General features: G+C 27.7%; 1 protein-coding gene across 1 annotated transcript in view; it reads right to left on the bottom strand.

Annotated features, from left to right (window-relative positions):
• Positions 1–12,475, bottom strand: part of LOC111622812 (homeobox protein ceh-1-like) — a 15,483-nt gene extending 3,008 nt beyond the window's left edge. The window contains exons 1-2 of the mRNA XM_023365235.1: positions 12,379–12,475; positions 12,180–12,301 (exon numbers count right to left, since the gene is read on the bottom strand). Of these exons, the coding sequence (XP_023221003.1) occupies positions 12,180–12,192 (13 nt within the window). The 5' untranslated portion in view covers positions 12,193–12,301; positions 12,379–12,475. The remainder of the gene's footprint in view (positions 1–12,179; positions 12,302–12,378) is intronic.
• Positions 12,476–19,925: the final 7,450 nt, after the last annotated feature.

The raw sequence follows: 19,925 nt of genomic DNA, 5'->3' as shown, positions 1-19,925 counted from the left end.
TAACATTTAAAAAAAAAAAAAAAAAATATTTATAAATTATATTTATTTATTTAATTTTAACATTATTAGAATATTTCGAATGGAAACCAATGATTAATTTCAACTATTAGGAAAACTTACTACAGCAAGCTAAATAATAAATAACCTAAAAATCAAACCTAAATCAATACTTGATATAACCTTAATAATTTAATTAAAAAATTCCCTTCGACACATTGAAAAATAATACATTTAAATGAAATAATTAAGCAGTTAACATTAAAATAATTCTAATGCAGATATATATATATTTTTTTACTTCTTATATCTGGCTGTGCAGGTTTCATAATAGAATAATTCATGAGAAAGAAAAAAAAAATCTTATTTGTATTTATCTGGTATGTTTATCATCTCACTCTGTTAAGACATTGTAGCTTTTGGGAGTCATCCGGTCCCAAACATCTGTAATCTTTTATTACTAAAATTTATACATTCCGTAAGGTGAATTCCCAAAATAAAATTTAAAATATATTTAATGTATAAATTTTTTAATGCGTTAACATGTTGAAAGTGTTTTTTAATACTTACTTACAAATGGATCCTTTTTTTTTTGCATGTAAATTTTGTATTGTTTTCAACCCGCAATTACTAAAAACTATTGAAAATGGATAGGTGAATTGCTAATATAATTTTTGTTTTTACGGATCTTAGAAAAAATAAATGTAAATAAACTAAAAGACCATTCTTCCCTTATTGTTTTAAACTTATTTTTTTATTATTATTTTAAGTATTTAAATTAATTTATATTCTGTAGATACTAAACAGCGATTTTCAACCTTTTCCAATCATGTATCCACTAAGTCTTTTTGTGTGTAGTTTTGTAGTACTAACCGATTATTTTTGAGTATCTTGGTGGTACGTGTACTACCGGTTGAGAATTGCTTCTGTGGAGTATCTATGTAAAAGTCCTATTACAGAAGAGTAAACAGGTTCCTGTGATAGTTCTCGTGTTTACCGAGGCCTCAAAAATGTATAGAGATTATTTGTTCAGAGATTTAAAAATATATATAATTACTAAAGGCTTGGCCTCACTTGATTTCTGAGAAACACAGAAATAGACCTTTAATCTAATAAACCTTATATTAAATAAATTATATTTCTTATATTTTTAATTCGGCAATAATTTATATTGGAATTTTAATTATAAATATGTGATTATTTTAAATAAATCTCTAGGCCTGTTTATATAATATAACTTAAATAAATCTAGCAGAGAATTTTCTATAAACATCATAAGTTTAGTTATAGCATATAGGCCTAGGCCTATATTATTAAAACTTACAGTGAAACAATTGAGAGAGTTGCAATGTTAATTATTGTATCTTCAACACAAGTATTTATTGAATAAGTTATTATTATACTTTTTTTTTAATATGAATATTGTCTTTTTTATTTCCATAGACTTAATTTCAAAATAAGGGCTACACATATAGCTTTAATGACAGAGCTTATATACGTAAAATATTGTATTTTCTTCAGTCAGGGCTTTCGAAAGCTTGATATGAATCTCTGCGAACCCCTTTTATCTTTTTTGAACAAATGAAATGCTTAGGATGTTTTTTTTTTATTAATAAAAAGCAGTCTTAAATATTCTGTTTTTAGTAAAATTGAAATTAAATCTATTAATTAAAGGTAGGAATCATTACGGGCTAACACCACTAAGTTTTCTGCTAGGGAAAAAATCCCTAGCTTATCCCTTTCAATGGTTCTGTCTTCAGTAAACCTCATATATAAAGTAAGTATACTATAATTTTATTATAAACTTTTTACTAAAAGAAATATAAAATACATCTTAAATGAAACAGAATCCAATAAATCCTGTTTTATTCAATTTTTTTTCATTGTTTCTTCCAGGAAGAGTGATTTAAAAAATATTTCCAATGGAATAGAATCTAAAGAAACTTTTCTCACAATTACTTACTGAATAAATTAATTATTATCTAAATTTATTCTACTTTTTCTATATAAAATATTGTTTTTTTTCTTTTCTTTAGCGCTCATTCAAATATAAGAACTATAATTACAATGATAACGCTTTCAGTAAAAGAAATTAAAAGATATCTCTAATAAAACAAGATCTAAAGAAAATTTAGAACCTGTTTTCTAAGATATCTTTTAAATTACTCAACTGATATTCTTTAAATACATTATCTATCCGAATAACTGACAGTTTTCCTATATGTCACCTAGATTTATTTAGTTATCGCTTAGCTATTTTTTATTTTTTAAAGATTTTCGTCAATTAACTCTATTTGTNACGGATCTTAGAAAAAATAAATGTAAATAAACTAAAAGACCATTCTTCCCTTATTGTTTTAAACTTATTTTTTTATTATTATTTTAAGTATTTAAATTAATTTATATTCTGTAGATACTAAACAGCGATTTTCAACCTTTTCCAATCATGTATCCACTAAGTCTTTTTGTGTGTAGTTTTGTAGTACTAACCGATTATTTTTGAGTATCTTGGTGGTACGTGTACTACCGGTTGAGAATTGCTTCTGTGGAGTATCTATGTAAAAGTCCTATTACAGAAGAGTAAACAGGTTCCTGTGATAGTTCTCGTGTTTACCGAGGCCTCAAAAATGTATAGAGATTATTTGTTCAGAGATTTAAAAATATATATAATTACTAAAGGCTTGGCCTCACTTGATTTCTGAGAAACACAGAAATAGACCTTTAATCTAATAAACCTTATATTAAATAAATTATATTTCTTATATTTTTAATTCGGCAATAATTTATATTGGAATTTTAATTATAAATATGTGATTATTTTAAATAAATCTCTAGGCCTGTTTATATAATATAACTTAAATAAATCTAGCAGAGAATTTTCTATAAACATCATAAGTTTAGTTATAGCATATAGGCCTAGGCCTATATTATTAAAACTTACAGTGAAACAATTGAGAGAGTTGCAATGTTAATTATTGTATCTTCAACACAAGTATTTATTGAATAAGTTATTATTATACTTTTTTTTTAATATGAATATTGTCTTTTTTATTTCCATAGACTTAATTTCAAAATAAGGGCTACACATATAGCTTTAATGACAGAGCTTATATACGTAAAATATTGTATTTTCTTCAGTCAGGGCTTTCGAAAGCTTGATATGAATCTCTGCGAACCCCTTTTATCTTTTTTGAACAAATGAAATGCTTAGGATGTTTTTTTTTTATTAATAAAAAGCAGTCTTAAATATTCTGTTTTTAGTAAAATTGAAATTAATTCTATTAATTAAAGGTAGGAATCATTACGGGCTAACACCACTAAGTTTTCTGCTAGGGAAAAAATCCCTAGCTTATCCCTTTCAATGGTTCTGTCTTCAGTAAACCTCATATATAAAGTAAGTATACTATAATTTTATTATAAACTTTTTACTAAAAGAAATATAAAATACATCTTAAATGAAACAGAATCCAATAAATCCTGTTTTATTCAATTTTTTTTCATTGTTTCTTCCAGGAAGAGTGATTTAAAAAATATTTCCAATGGAATAGAATCTAAAGAAACTTTTCTCACAATTACTTACTGAATAAATTAATTATTATCTAAATTTATTCTACTTTTTCTATATAAAATATTGTTTTTTTTTTTCTTTTCTTTAGCGCTCATTCAAATATAAGAACTATAATTACAATGATAACGCTTTCAGTAAAAGAAATTAAAAGATATCTCTAATAAAACAAGATCTAAAGAAAATTTAGAACCTGTTTTCTAAGATATCTTTTAAATTACTCAACTGATATTCTTTAAATACATTATCTATCCGAATAACTGACAGTTTTCCTATATGTCACCTAGATTTATTTAGTTATCGCTTAGCTATTTTTTATTTTTTAAAGATTTTCGTCAATTAACTCTATTTGTCCTGATACTTTGGGAGTGTTTACTTTAGTAATATGTCTGCCCTAAGGTCCAACAAATAAAAAAAAAAAAATTTTTACCTCNTAATCAAACCGTAGATATAAATGTAAAAGATGCACATGAGTTACATATTACAGTAGAGCATGCATCAAAATTACTTTATATGCTAAATTTACCTAACGAAGATATTGTGTTAAGAGAGAGTTCAACTTATAATTTTCGATTATCAACGCAGGATTATTCCGATCAGTTTTTTACTTTAGTGGAAAAAAATAGAAAAAAAGAAGTAATTAAGAAAACTTATAAAGATGAAAAAATCTTCATTCCTATAGGATTATATTCGTCTCCTGAAAAGTTTTTAGGAATTTTTAAACATATAAAGCTAGCTTTACTACAGAATAATAAAATTATTTTAAAAGTTCCATCGAATATCTCTGTAGGATTTGGAAATGAACTAAAAGATTTTCTAGGGTTTACAACTGCAAAATTTCCACCAGGGGAATATATAAGTCGCTATCCGATCGAAATGTCGGCCAGAATATCAGAAATTTTTATTTATTCGAATATTATTTCTTCCCATCAAGTAGGAGATATAACAGCGCCATTATTAGGAGTTATACCTGTTATGGGAGAAAAAGAAGATCAGATAGATAGAGTTTATTCGATGCTTTTGTATTTTCCTGTAAAGAAAAATTATATAGATTCTATAGAAATTGAATTGAGGTCTGCCAGCGGAAAAGAAATCGTCTTTTTTGGTGGAAAAACGTTATTAGTTTTATCTTTTAAACAGTTATAAATACTACCTAGTTTTATTTCTAATGTTAGTTCATCTGTGAGAAGCACAAAATAAAGCTCAATCCTAAAGTTTGTATAAATTATTACTGTAATCAAGCAGGAGGAACACTATGGACTCCCGATTTATACATCAGGAAAAAACAAATGCTAGGAGGGGATTATTTTGCAGGACCTCAAATTCAACAAGGATATGGATTTTTTGGAGATTTATTTCGTAAATCTGTTCCATTTTGAGTAAAGTTGGAAAATATCTAGGACGAAAAGTGTTAAATTTCGCATCAGGTGTTGGATCGGATGTAATTGCGGGGAAATCGTTTAAAGAATCGGCGAAAACGCATCTGAAAGACATTTCTTCCAAAATTAAAGACGACGTAGTTAAAAAAGTACAGGATGGATCGGGTATAAAAAGAAGAAAACGATTAAAAAGATTAATCCAGTCTCGGACAGAAAGCGCACGATATATTCATGGACTAAGAATGGACCCGCATTCCTGCCCCTGCACCAAAAGTGAGCTAGACCTATTTACCACCGTTTCTACTCAACTGGCTATCGACGGTACGTCAGAAGTTATTGTACATCCTATCGCGACGACCATATCGGATAGTCGTGCCCCGATAGAATTTTACGTATCCGGCTCAGGCGAAAATTATATCGATTTGCATTCGATTTATCTTCACGTTCAGGCGAAAATTGTTAAAAAGGATGGAACAGATATTCCGGCCGATGAAAAAGCTGCTCCAGTTAATTATTTTTTAAATAGTTTGTTTTCTCAATGCAGTGTTTTTCTGAATGACAAACAAATTATTGTGCAAACTAACTACCAATATAAGTCGATTTTAGATGCCCTATTATTTTATTCAAAAGAAGCACAAAAAACTTTTCTAACAAGTGCATTATTTTATAAAGATACTGCACAATATATGGATTCGATAGATGAACATAATGAAGGATTGAGTAAAAGATTTAATATTAGTAAGCAAAGTAAGCTAATAGATTTAGTCGGAAGACTTCACATTTATTTGTCGCATCAACCTAAACTTTTAATTAATAATGTAGATTTAAGAATTAAATTGGAAAGATCTAAAGACAGTTTTGCTTTAATGGCAAATAATGATGATTATAAATTTATTATTAAAAATGCATCTCTAAAAATTAATAAAGTAGACGTTAGCTCATCAGTTCAAATCGGCATTGAAAAAGCATTGCAGACAGGTATTATAAAAATTCCATTCCGCAGAACAGATATAAAGGTCTTTACTTTAAGTAGTGGAATTCAGTCTACAAATATATCAAATGCCGTTATCGGTCAGTTACCATATAGAATGACGATCGGTTTAGTTTTTAATTCGGCATTTAATGGAAATGTAAAATATAATCCTTTCAATTTTAAAAATTATAATTTAAATTATATATATGCTTAAACTAATTAATAGAACCATTCGTATAGTTTCTACATTAATGGGACCCACCATTGGTGAGTGGTTAACACCACTGAACACTGATCGTGGGTTTGTGCCTGACCAATAGTCTGGCTACGTGAAATTTTCTGGGATTTCTTTACGTGTCTAAAACCTAAATATAAGCTAGTTTTATATAGAAAATGTCCTCCCGGAGGCATCCCTCCTTGTCACATAGCTCATGTGTTGCGTGACTTTATACCATTAATTATAGTTTTAATTATAAATAACATAAAAATGTATCCACTAAGTCTTTTTGTGTGTAGTTTTGTAGTACTAACCGATTATTTTTGAGTATCTTGGTGGTACGTGTACTACCGGTTGAGAATTGCTTCTGTGGAGTATCTATGTAAAAGTCCTATTACAGAAGAGTAAACAGGTTCCTGTGATAGTTCTCGTGTTTACCGAGGCCTCAAAAATGTATAGAGATTATTTGTTCAGAGATTTAAAAATATATATAATTACTAAAGGCTTGGCCTCACTTGATTTCTGAGAAACACAGAAATAGACCTTTAATCTAATAAACCTTATATTAAATAAATTATATTTCTTATATTTTTAATTCGGCAATAATTTATATTGGAATTTTAATTATAAATATGTGATTATTTTAAATAAATCTCTAGGCCTGTTTATATAATATAACTTAAATAAATCTAGCAGAGAATTTTCTATAAACATCATAAGTTTAGTTATAGCATATAGGCCTAGGCCTATATTATTAAAACTTACAGTGAAACAATTGAGAGAGTTGCAATGTTAATTATTGTATCTTCAACACAAGTATTTATTGAATAAGTTATTATTATACTTTTTTTTTAATATGAATATTGTCTTTTTTATTTCCATAGACTTAATTTCAAAATAAGGGCTACACATATAGCTTTAATGACAGAGCTTATATACGTAAAATATTGTATTTTCTTCAGTCAGGGCTTTCGAAAGCTTGATATGAATCTCTGCGAACCCCTTTTATCTTTTTTGAACAAATGAAATGCTTAGGATGTTTTTTTTTTATTAATAAAAAGCAGTCTTAAATATTCTGTTTTTAGTAAAATTGAAATTAAATCTATTAATTAAAGGTAGGAATCATTACGGGCTAACACCACTAAGTTTTCTGCTAGGGAAAAAATCCCTAGCTTATCCCTTTCAATGGTTCTGTCTTCAGTAAACCTCATATATAAAGTAAGTATACTATAATTTTATTATAAACTTTTTACTAAAAGAAATATAAAATACATCTTAAATGAAACAGAATCCAATAAATCCTGTTTTATTCAATTTTTTTTCATTGTTTCTTCCAGGAAGAGTGATTTAAAAAATATTTCCAATGGAATAGAATCTAAAGAAACTTTTCTCACAATTACTTACTGAATAAATTAATTATTATCTAAATTTATTCTACTTTTTCTATATAAAATATTGTTTTTTTTCTTTTCTTTAGCGCTCATTCAAATATAAGAACTATAATTACAATGATAACGCTTTCAGTAAAAGAAATTAAAAGATATCTCTAATAAAACAAGATCTAAAGAAAATTTAGAACCTGTTTTCTAAGATATCTTTTAAATTACTCAACTGATATTCTTTAAATACATTATCTATCCGAATAACTGACAGTTTTCCTATATGTCACCTAGATTTATTTAGTTATCGCTTAGCTATTTTTTATTTTTTAAAGATTTTCGTCAATTAACTCTATTTGTCCTGATACTTTGGGAGTGTTTACTTTAGTAATATGTCTGCCCTAAGGTCCAACAAATAAAAAAAAAAAAATTTTTACCTCTATAAGGTTTTAATGCTTGTTTTTTCTGAGGTTATGTGATAAAACTTTTTAAAAATATTTAAATATGTAATATATATAGGCTAAATTATTATCTATATTAATACGTTTAAAATTAAACAAACTTTTTATTAAATCAAACTCTTTTTTTGCTAGAAATTAATCGTAAAAGTTGAAAAAACAAGCTTCATATCAANGGTAGGGATAAATTTACAAGATATAAGGCTTCATTTTTGGGAACGGGACTGGACGAAGGACTAGACAATCCACTTAATTCCAGCGCTTGATTTTCCTATATATAAATTACCTTGTTATTTAGATAACCCAAAAAATAAATTAAAAAAGGGAGGGATAAATTTACAAGATATAAGGCTTCATTTTTGGGAACGGGACTGGACGAAGGACTAGACAATTCACTTAATTCCAGCACTTGATTTTCCTATATATATAAATTACCTTGTTATTTAGATAACCCAAAAAATAAATTAAAAAAGAGGATAAATTTACATAATATGTGTCTTCCTCTTCTAAACTTTTCAAATTGGCAAACCTCCTTTTTTCGTATTCTTCCATTTGTTCTTTCATCATGTTTATATAGTTATTGTATTCCTGCGAGTTTCCAGAAGCTTCCTCCGCATAACCCTCAATTCCTTCTCTTACATAGTCATCGTATTCCTGTTGCATGCAAATGCAATAGGAATTACGAGACTTCTTGTTTATAAGTAATTCTTTATACTTAGAATTTTTTACCCTATTAGAGGCATGCTGGAGAATGTCGTTATTCCCNATATTTTAAGATTTTTAACCATAATCAAGATGTATAACTTTACAGAAAATAACTCCATCAACGTCTATACTTCATTGAGTTCGTATTTATATATTAAATTCCATTGAGATTACATTTATAATTAGACATATTTCATAAATATTCATCCCATAATTTTTTATGTCTTGTGAAATAATAATAATAATAATGTGATACAATTACATAATATTACATCAGATCTTGCTTGATATGTATAATAGACTATAAGGTTTATAACAGATAACTCGACGCTGTATGCTGTTAATAATACAGTTTTGTGAATTATATCTAGAAAAATAAATGAGAAAAGTTATCATATTTTAAAATTATTTTCATTTTTTGTTTATATTTTCCTTTTTATGAAGAGAATTACACTGCCTGTAAATGAATCTGTATACCACAAAATGAACTTCCATTAATCTCCTTGTAAAGGATCCGGTAAATTGTATAACATTTTTATAAATTTAGAAACATGTTTATATTAATTTTATAATAAAAATGAAATGAAGAGGAGATTATATTTAGATAATTTCATTCACAATTTAGCCTTAGAGTCGGCATCTACTTTATTCAAAGTCGTAAGAGGAGTGAGCTTCAGTTACTACTTATGAATTGTTTACTTAATGTAGACTATTTAATATTTCTATCGTTAATTTAATTAATTTAAATATCGAATTTAAGGAAATTTATTATTTTTTTTTATTTAATATACTTTAAAAATTTTATCTTAGATTGGAATTAATGTGATTTAATAAAAATTTATTACAAAAAACAATAGGCAAAATATTAAGGTAGGCCTAAATGTAGGCCTACTTTAATGAACCTATTATAATATTTGCATTTAAGAAATTGTTTATTAGAAAGTAATTTAAATAAAGTTGATCTTAATTCTAACGAATTAGAAGTTTTTATAAAATGAAGTTCAATTAAACTTTATTCGCCTTCTTAACCTACTATTAATTGTATTCTCCTAATTTTTTAATTATTCAATAGCTATGAGATAAAAGCTTATCTTCATCAAATATCAGTGTAATGAATATACTGAATATGTCTTGTTATGAGTTTAATTTCTTCGAAATCGTTCAATAATAGATTGTTGTTAACTTCTAGAAATTAAAATTACTGCCTGAAGTAAATTAAGTTCTAGAATTCGATAATACAAAGTAAATTAGTCTAATATAAAAGTAAATAGAGAGAATAGTTGTCTAAAATTTGATTAACCTATTTAGCGATATTATCTAAAATACAGTAAATAATTTTTGATTTAATTCAATTCAAATTTACTTAAACCAGCTNAAATAACCGTTTCTTCCTATATTGTTTTATTTTTTATTTTCTTTTCTTTCCTTCTTCTTCCTCTTCTTATTTCCTTTCTTTTCCTCTTCTTCTTCTTCTTATAGTTTTGTGCCAGATAATTATATTTTAATTAATTTAATTCATTTAAAACAAAAAAATTCGGAAATCGAGTTAGCTTTTTAGTACTTTCTTCTGTATCGTAGCCTACGAAATCTCCTATTTAAGGTCCCGGGACATTTGCTTATTTCCTCATCTGTCTTGCTTTTAGGACTATTGAATTACACTCACCTGAAGAATTTTTAGAAGAATGTCGATGAGAACCCGTAAATTTACTAGGGTCGAGGATGTCGTCTACCGAAAAAGGTGTATGACCCAAAGGGGTATGTTGTTGTACACCTTTAGCCAAACAATCTTCAACATCTTTTTCTTGAAGTTGAGAGGAACCGTTAGCCAGCATTTCATCCATCCCGACTCTACACCAACATCTTCGAATGTATATATTTTTTAAGAGTTTAAAAAATAATTCGAACGAAATATCGAAGAATTAAAAAGAAGCGATGATGATAAAGCGGCTGGACACAGCCTGATAATGGGTCATCCAATTACATGATGGGTTGAGCACAACTGGACGATTAGCACGTACTGAACATCGCTGCTCTTCATCCCAGAGAAGGTATGGTTATACGCATGCTCGCTGCATCCTCCATACTTTGACGATTTCGGATGCTGGATGAGGGGTTGGGTTTCTCTCTCATTATGAAGTTGTCTTTCCATTGGGTGGATGCAATTTCGATTTAAAACCCCCCCGACGACGTAACTATAAACGGATTAAACCGCAAAGGGGGGAGGAGGGGAAATAGAAAACATATCAAACGAATAATATGAGGTAGAATATTTTCTCTGAATTTTACTAATCTACACGTTAGACAAAACTCATCCGAAATAATTAATCTAACTTAATTAGACTCTCTTTAACATTAAAATGATTAGAATAACTTTAATTATTTTCAGCTAAATTAAACTTAAGTCTCTAACTTAACGCATAGATTAATTGTGTAAAACATTAGCGTACAGTACAGTACAATCGAATTCATTTTGACTTTTTTTTTTTTATTTTTTTCTTTAAATTAATTAATTTTTTACTAATTAAATATTTTAAATTATGGTAATAATTTAAGTTCATTATTTTACTGCTCTAAAATCATAAATAATAACTATAATTTTGTATTAAAATGTAACAAATTTGTTAAAATTCTTAAAATTTTTAAAATTGAGTGAAATTTCTTAAGTATTGGCTGTCTCTATGATTAAATTAAATACTAAATTACTTAATTTTTACTTGATTTAGTACTTAATTTCATACGTTTTGCAGGAATCAAATAGTAATTTGTAGGAGTTGAATCACTTGATTTATACAAATCAAGGGATTCGACTCCTACAAATCAACGTTTTTTTTTTTTTTTTCTTTTTTGAATATCCAACCTTATTAAAGCTTCATATAACTTATGATAAACAATAAAGTCTAATCAATGTACAGTACAGTATAACGCACCTGTGGGCCATTTTATTTATTTGTTTATCTAGTATTAAATAGATAACACATATTTCTTAAGGCTATAAAGAGTAGATTTGATCACACCAATAATTGAGTTTTTTATATTTTCAATAATTTTTTCCTTTATTTTTCTTAAAAATCTTCTTATTGTTAGGTTTTTTTAAGCAATTTAATTCTTTATTTTCGGGACGATTTTAAATTTATTTTAATTTTAATGAGTGATTTATACTGTATTCGTTTAGTATATAAATTTCCAACAATGACAATGATAATGATGATAAGTTTTAAGCTTATAAATCATATAATTATCTTAAAATGTTGTTTATAGTCTATATAAATATCAGAAATAACTTTAATACGTGGGAAAATATAGGCCTATGTATTAACAATCATTACTTAAATAGTTAATGATTATTTTATCATAATTTAATATATAATTAAAAAACACGTTAATTAATTATATTAGTTATATTCTAAATTATCTTTGTTTAAAATAAAGATACAAAAGCGATAAGTAAATATATCAATGCAGAGAGATTTTTACAAGTAAGCAACTATTCTTCCTTCAACATTCACCTAGGAATAACATTGTTGTTAGAGTTCGGAGAAGTGGAGAGACTTTTATCGAATCCAACCAGATCTTCAATGACAGCTGACGACGAAAAGACGAATGTTCTTAGCTCTTCTTAAAAAATATTCTAAGAAATTTTTATACAATATAAAATCCATTTATCTATACAATAATTAAAGACAATACAGTTAATTGTTTAATTACAATATGGCTGCTATTAATTGTTTGTATAATGTTTCGTTTTAGATAGCTTTCATGACTTTATTCTTTAAATAATTTTATAATATATATATATATATATTGTGGAGAGAAGCGGGTCTTTATTNTTTAATCGAATTTTTTAATGAATATTCTTATTATATTAAATATTTATAGTATTTTTTACGGGAAGAATTTTCTATATTTTTATCGGTGCAAAAAAAACCGGCTAAAGAGTAATATAATCTGAAAAAATAAATAAAATCTAGTAAATATCAGATGAGTAATCAAAGAGAATATTAAATTAATTCCTTTTTAAATCTCGTGTTTCATTAGAGAAGTACACCATTAACTGAATATGGATATAAATGATTAATATAAAACCAGAAAAGTTAAACTTTTAATATAATGAAACTGAAGATAATATTTATGAAAAGTTTTTCTTTAATGTAGTACGCTTGAAAGATAGACCAAAAAACTAAATAACCGTTTCTTCCTATATTGTTTTATTTTTTATTTTCTTTTCTTTCCTTCTTCTTCCTCTTCTTATTTCCTTTCTTTTCCTCTTCTTCTTCTTCTTCTGCCTTTTCTTCTTCCTCCTCCTCCTCTTCTTCCTCCTCCTCTTCTTCTTCCTCCTCCTCCTCTTCTTCTTCCTCCTCCTCCTCTTCTTCCTCCTCCTCTTCTTCCTCCTCCTCCTCTTCTTCTTCCTCCTCCTCCTCTTCTTCCTCCTCCTCCTCTTCTTCTTCTTCTTCTTCCTTCTCTTCTTCTTCTTCTTCTTCTTCCTCTTCTTCAACAGAGATAAAATCATTCGCTTATCGTTAGTTCGCATCTATATCGTTTTAAATATCCTTAGACCTTTCTATAATAATATAGTTACTAGTTAATATCATTATTGACATTAAAACGAAAACTACATTCTTAATCGAATCAATTTATTTTTCATATTATTTAAATCAGAATGGAACGATACGCCTATGGGCACATTTAAAACCGTAGCGAATCGGAAGACCGAAGACACGACGACAATATTAATTTTACAAATAGGCAATTAAAGCATAAAAGCTTCATGCCGTGAAATCCGGAGAAGAGAAGATCACGTGTCAAGTGTCAGCCTTATCGAGGAGGCTAGTGTCGGATTAGTAGCGTTTCAACGAAGGCATGCAAACAGCTGATAAACTAGGCGCTGAATGAAGGCCTCTAGATCAATCGCCTGCTATAGAAGACTCCATTGAATATAAATTATTCAATGAAATGCTTTTGTATACCATTTCTACATCGCGAAAAAGGGGATTAGCGAATCTTTCTTCCAAGGGATTGAAAATATTGTTGAAATCGCTTCTATTCTCTGTTTGTGTTGCGATTGGATGCTTTGCAAGAATGATATTTGGCATTTATTGTTGCTACTTCCAAATATAGTTTTAAATTGCTTACTTCAAATACTGTAAAACGATACAATTACATTATTTTAATTTAACTAATTAGGCCTAATTCCCTTAAGAATTTTCCATTCAACTTTTATTAGCAATTTTCCTGTAAAACTTCTTGTAGTTTTCTCCAATTACTAACACAGTTCTATCAATTTATACTAATTAATTTAGTTAAAAATTATGTTATTTTAATTTATTATAATTAATTAAGATAATATTTAATTAAACTATACGGTAAAGTGATAAGCTCTAAAAGAAAAGGGATGTAAGCTATGTAGAAGACGAAATATATAGCCTATTATTATTATTATTTTTTTTTAATAAATCTCCGGAGTTGTCGTGTTTTTTAATTTAATTTCCTAAGGAAATTTAGAATTAATTTACTAAATTCATTATTAAATATTAATTTTTTTAGTGAAATGAGTCCTATGACAAACCACAGAAGAAGCAATTCGAAAGCAATTTCGAGTAAGAAAAAAAAAGATAAAAAATATGTTTAGTATGTACTAAAAATGGTATGAAGAAAGATTTTTCTCATCTCACAGGACCTGTCAACTATCCGCGAATTGATAATTGAAGAAAACATATAAATTAAAGCCTCATATCTACAATTAAAGACAATAAATATTGTATTACCCGTAGAGTCTGGTGTTTTATTACGTGTTGCTCCTCTTTCAATTTTTAAGCAAAAAATAAGAGAAAGAACCGTCTCTTCCATCTTCCTTTGGGATTAAGTTTGATTAGATGAACAGTCAAGAACTAATTAGAAAACAGAGTCAATAACTTTCCACGCTTTTTATAATATTTCAATGTACAAATGAGACAGAAATTGTTAAGGAAAGACGAAAAACTCGGTGAAAATTTAATAAGAAAAATCATTTCAATTAATAGAAACTTTAGTCTTGTTATAAATCACAATATTTCAATCAATATAAATATTTTAGTTAATTTTCTTGTTGTTGTTGTTGTTGTTTTTTTTTTATTAAATTTTTAAAAATACAATAATTAAATTCAACTTAAATAACGATATGTTTTTTTTTTAAAGTTTTATTACCAAACTTATTACAATTATCACTCACAAGAGATTATTTGAATTCTAAAATTTATATTTATATAAATTCATTTATTTTCCTAAATTAAAATGATTATTTTTAATTCAAATTAAAATATTTAATTAAAGAATTAAAGTAATTTATTTTAGGGTTTATATACTGTATGTATAAAATAGAATGTCTGTTTGTCTATTTTGTGTATATCCTAGCAATACGGAATTTTTTATAATTACTCTCTAGGACCCTGTGGAAAAAGGGTCCTAGAGCATTTCACTCCTACCTGAATTCATCATCAGTTTTTTTTATATCCAAAAAAATAAGTTAAATCTGTTTTAAGTGCAGTTCCGATTTACAATAAGGTAAACTGCTGTGTTAAAGTAACGTTAACACAGTAGTTAACCTGTTTTGAAGTACAAAAACTTAGATTTGTATCGGTCGGATTTTGATAGGAAGGAGGTAAAAAAAAAAAAAAAAGAATTTGCTTGTTCCAAGTAAAGAAACCAACAAAGTCAGACGATCTTGGCTTAATGGTTCATCCATTGGACACCATAACGCCATTTTATCAATCTACTGTTCAATCGGCGACGTAGTACCTGAGAGAGTACATCAATCTCTCCACAACATGCGGGAAATGTGGGCAAACAGTAGATTTTTGTCGGTTGATACATCTGTGTAATCGGAAAGACTTGCCTGGAAGCGATGCTTCCTTCTTCCTTCATGATTTGTTGACAAAAAGCTTTCCATCTATCCCGATGTATGACCGAAAGAACATAAATTTAATTTGTTAGATAAATACAGAACACTGTATGATGTCAATTAAGTTAATCCCTATCAGTCGGTCGGGTTCCCTTGGGAATTAAGGGTCTCTCCGTGCTCCGGGCTATCCTACTTTCCTCTGTTAAATAAATGACTTTTAATATTCTATCCGGAAAATGTTTTTAATATAAAATTTTCTTTTACTGGAAATGAACCAGATAAGTTAGTAATTCATCTTTCTTCATCTCTTCGCTTTAACTCTGTTTCATCTCCATTCGTTTTCTTCTGAAAGCATAAATTACATTCGCATTTTCAACTGCTAAAATAACTTTTTTATATTTTTAAGCGTGTAGATTTTATATTTATTTATAAAAATTTGAAGTTATTTCATAAATTAACTCTTAATTTATTATAAAATCGGTATTCGAGACGATCAACGAAAAGTTGAGTTGTTTTCCTTCGAGCCTAAATTCTCAATGTAAATATATCCTTTGAGGCATTAGAGTGTTGCTTCTATTATAATATTTCATTTGTATTTAGAAATAAATTTCATTTTCTCTTGACATTTTAACGATGATTTATTTTTCCTTAACTCTTTCCACCATGCGGGTACTCTTATGAGTTATATCAAGCTTTTCCAATCTGCGATAGCTGAGAGGGCCTTTCTTAAATCTATTATAAGTTCTACTAAGCCCACACGAAGACAGTAAGATCGGTTTTCATACTACTAAGGGTTTCAGCTAAGCCCGAAATATAGACAACTCTTCCGTATAGACATATTAAGAGAGCTTTTTTTATACTTATCATGGGTTCTTGTTTGTTAAGTTATGGCGATCTGCCTAGGGGTATTCTTAAGGGAAATAGGCCCAGTATTTAGGTGTTACAGACGTGGAGAAAACTCGGAAAACACGTAGCCAACGCGACCGAACTCCTAGTGTTCAGGGTACGAAGACCGCTTGGCCACTGATGGGCACTATCGTGGATTTTATCATAATGGGCTGTTTACTCTCCGCCTTACGATCACTAAGTGGATATTTTTCATGCCATGTTCTACCAATTATGAACGACCCCTCACGAAGGCTACAAAGGCTCCTATGTAAATTTGAACCTAGTTTCTATAGATAGACAAGCTTAAACTTAAATACCTTTATATTTAAATGTTTAAGCATTATTTAGCTGCCGGAAAAGTCGGTTAAATAATGCTTTAATGCATTTAAAGTTATATATAAAAGGCTTTTCGCAATACATGAATGTCCGAAAGACATGTAATTTGAAGAAACCTTGAAAGCAGATGGGAAATTATTACATTGATACTAAAATCGAATTTAAATTAAAAATTTATTAAAGATTTGACTGATTCATTAAAATATCTTTCATACATTAATGTAATGGAATGAAGCAAAAAGTTTGGTAAACATTAATATATATTACATAGAAAACACATTTACAAATTAATTACTTTAATATTTACTTTGTTATATTAAAACTTTGTAAGTATTTTATTAATTAAAAATCATTTTAAAGTTATTACAATTTACATGAATTTTTAATCCATTAAGATAACTTTATTTTAAAATTTAAATAAATTATATTATCGCCCTCTGTTGATAAAGCTTTAAATTATTTATAAAATTCATAAAAGTGATGAATCAATTTTACATCTTATTTCTAAATTATAATAATAACTTTATTTATTATTTAATATTGTATACATAAATTAAATATTAAATTCTTTAATGATTTTTAAAATTTAAATTAATGCTTTAATTAATTTCGTTAAATTTATTCTTGCCATCTATTGGCAGAAATTGAAAATATTCTTGTACTATAGCTCAATGTATTAAGAATTTTCTAAAATGTCGCCATCTGTCGATAAGAATTTATATTAAAAATGTAGCTTTTAAATAATTAATCGAATAAATCTTTTTAAAAAAATCATTACATTGAAATTTAATGTTAATTACAGTTCATTAATAATTTTTAAATATTAATTAGTCTTAAATCTTTATATATAAAAATTTATGTATTTTCAAATCCATTATTTCCATTTTAATGTTGTAATTTGTTATTCATAAATTACGCTATTTCAAAAAAGTTCGGAAATTCATACTCTGTTTTAAGACAATCTTTCAACTTTTTTTCCTCGTGCGGGTAATAGAAAAAGTACTTCTTATGCTTGTCATTGATTCGACAAGCAGGATAACGAGGAATGAAAATACTGTATTGTCTTAAGAGCATCAGGATGAACAGAACATCCCGATAAACATTAGGCATATGTTTACTGGGATTTTTTTTAATACTTTACCTTTCGTTTAAACGGAGGAAGAAGAGTGCTTTATTCATCTGAACACCCTTCTAACATACAGTCTAATTTTACATTGTAACTTTCGTCATATTCGAGATGCCCACGAATGGATAAAGCATGACACCTAACTGGACACTAATAGTTGATCACAGGTTTGCATCTGACCAACGTGCAAATTTCCGGGTTTTCTGCACGAAATAGGGATCTGTTTTCCGGAGAAAGTCCTCCCGGGAGGCATATTCCTTGACTGATCGTCCTTGTGTTGCATTGCCTTACGCCGTAAGTCCAATCAATTCAAATCAAATTATATTTGCTCGTCTTAACGCAGTTTTTATGATAAAAATTTCACGCAATTATATTCATTTGAAAAATAATACAATATCGCAATAGTGAATGACTGTAATTAATATGCTGTACTTCTATTTAACGCTGTCTAGAGAAGTGACTGGCAGTCCAAATGCAACCACATCATAGGATGGTATTTCAGGGCATGCGAAATCATGCCCTAAAATACCATCCTATGATGTGGTTTTTATGAAAAGACATTTTCATAAAAACAGTTCTAAAACTCACCACTTTTGGTTCTGCAAGCAAGAAACGTTTATTTGTACAAGATATTCACGTGGATCCTACTGATCAATATGGTTTTCATATGAAAGTGTATAACTGAAGACGATGAACGGAACGTTTAACGGGCGATTATAATAGATCCTCTGTGATGCTTTTCACGAGTAGCGCGATACTGTCTTTCAAGAGTACTGAATTTGAGACATGCTCTCAATAAACCACACTTTTTAAGTATCTCCACAATCAAAGATTGCATGAATTAAACGACATATTCACTTCCATTCTGGCAAGATAGACTAATGCAAGTCTCAGTAGGATTTCCCTGTTGGCTGCAAGCAACTGTGATTGATCTCATACGAAAACATGCACCAACTTTTTCAGTATCTTCCACACCGTGTCATATGAAATAACCTAGTGTTGTGAGATTTCATGAGCACTACTGCAATATTATTGATTAGCTGTTCAATGACAGCTATGGTACACAATAACTTCAATAATGTGTGAAATGATTGGTTTGCATCTTTAATAACTGAGTTAAATAGGTATAACCGACTTTTCGTTAGTTGGTATATTAGAATCTACTTCATTCCGACGTATTATGCATAAAATTACAAAATGACTCCAGCGAGTTTCAATGGTTTTTGGACATGGCAACAAATTTTGAAATTTATACTAAATGTAGGTCCCCATATATATTATACAGGGTTGCAGAAAATAAACTTTTTCAACTCGGAGGGTTCTACTGCTCGAAAGTGAACATCATTTGGACAACATGATGCCCTCTCCATTTATTAAATAATTTTTCGTACAAAAAATCACCGATAGGTGGCGTTGTTCCATTATTTCGTCTAATTCTATGCCCTGAATTAGACGAAATAATTTTTTCTATAGAAGGTTTATAACTGCTTTTTAAGTTAACAGATGACAGCACGAATATTTGAATGAGAAAATTATATTTTTTTACATTTCTTTTTAAAAATTAAAATCGAATTAAATATTACTTTAATTTTACATTTTTACTTAATACTAATTTTAAAAATGCAAAAACATAGAAAAATTTAATATAAATAATTTTTCGAATTTTTATTTATAAAAAACTATAGTTTGTTTTAACAACACCAGATGGCGGTAGAGAACTGTTAAGTTTTCAGAAATTCTAGAAAAAATATTTAAATAAAATCTCTACATCAATATAATTTTTTTAATAATTTGAATAATAACTAACTATTAAAAATATAACAATTTTATTTTTAATTAAACATAAATCTTTTTATTAAAAATAAAATAATTTCTGTTTAAATTAATTTATTTCCAGCAGATGGAAGCACTATTCATTGTAAACTTTTAATTACAGTATAATCATTTGTTTTATAATTTAATTCGTATAATTTTCATTTTAAAATATTTAAACTCAAATTAATTAATAATTAAAAAAAATTAAATTAA

The sequence above is a fragment of the Centruroides sculpturatus genome, unplaced genomic scaffold, assembly GCF_000671375.1.
Source record: "Centruroides sculpturatus isolate CEXI.00-Female unplaced genomic scaffold, Cexi_2.0 scaffold332, whole genome shotgun sequence".
Taxonomy (NCBI): domain Eukaryota; kingdom Metazoa; phylum Arthropoda; class Arachnida; order Scorpiones; family Buthidae; genus Centruroides; species Centruroides sculpturatus.
This window is presented reverse-complemented; position numbering and strand designations above follow the sequence as displayed.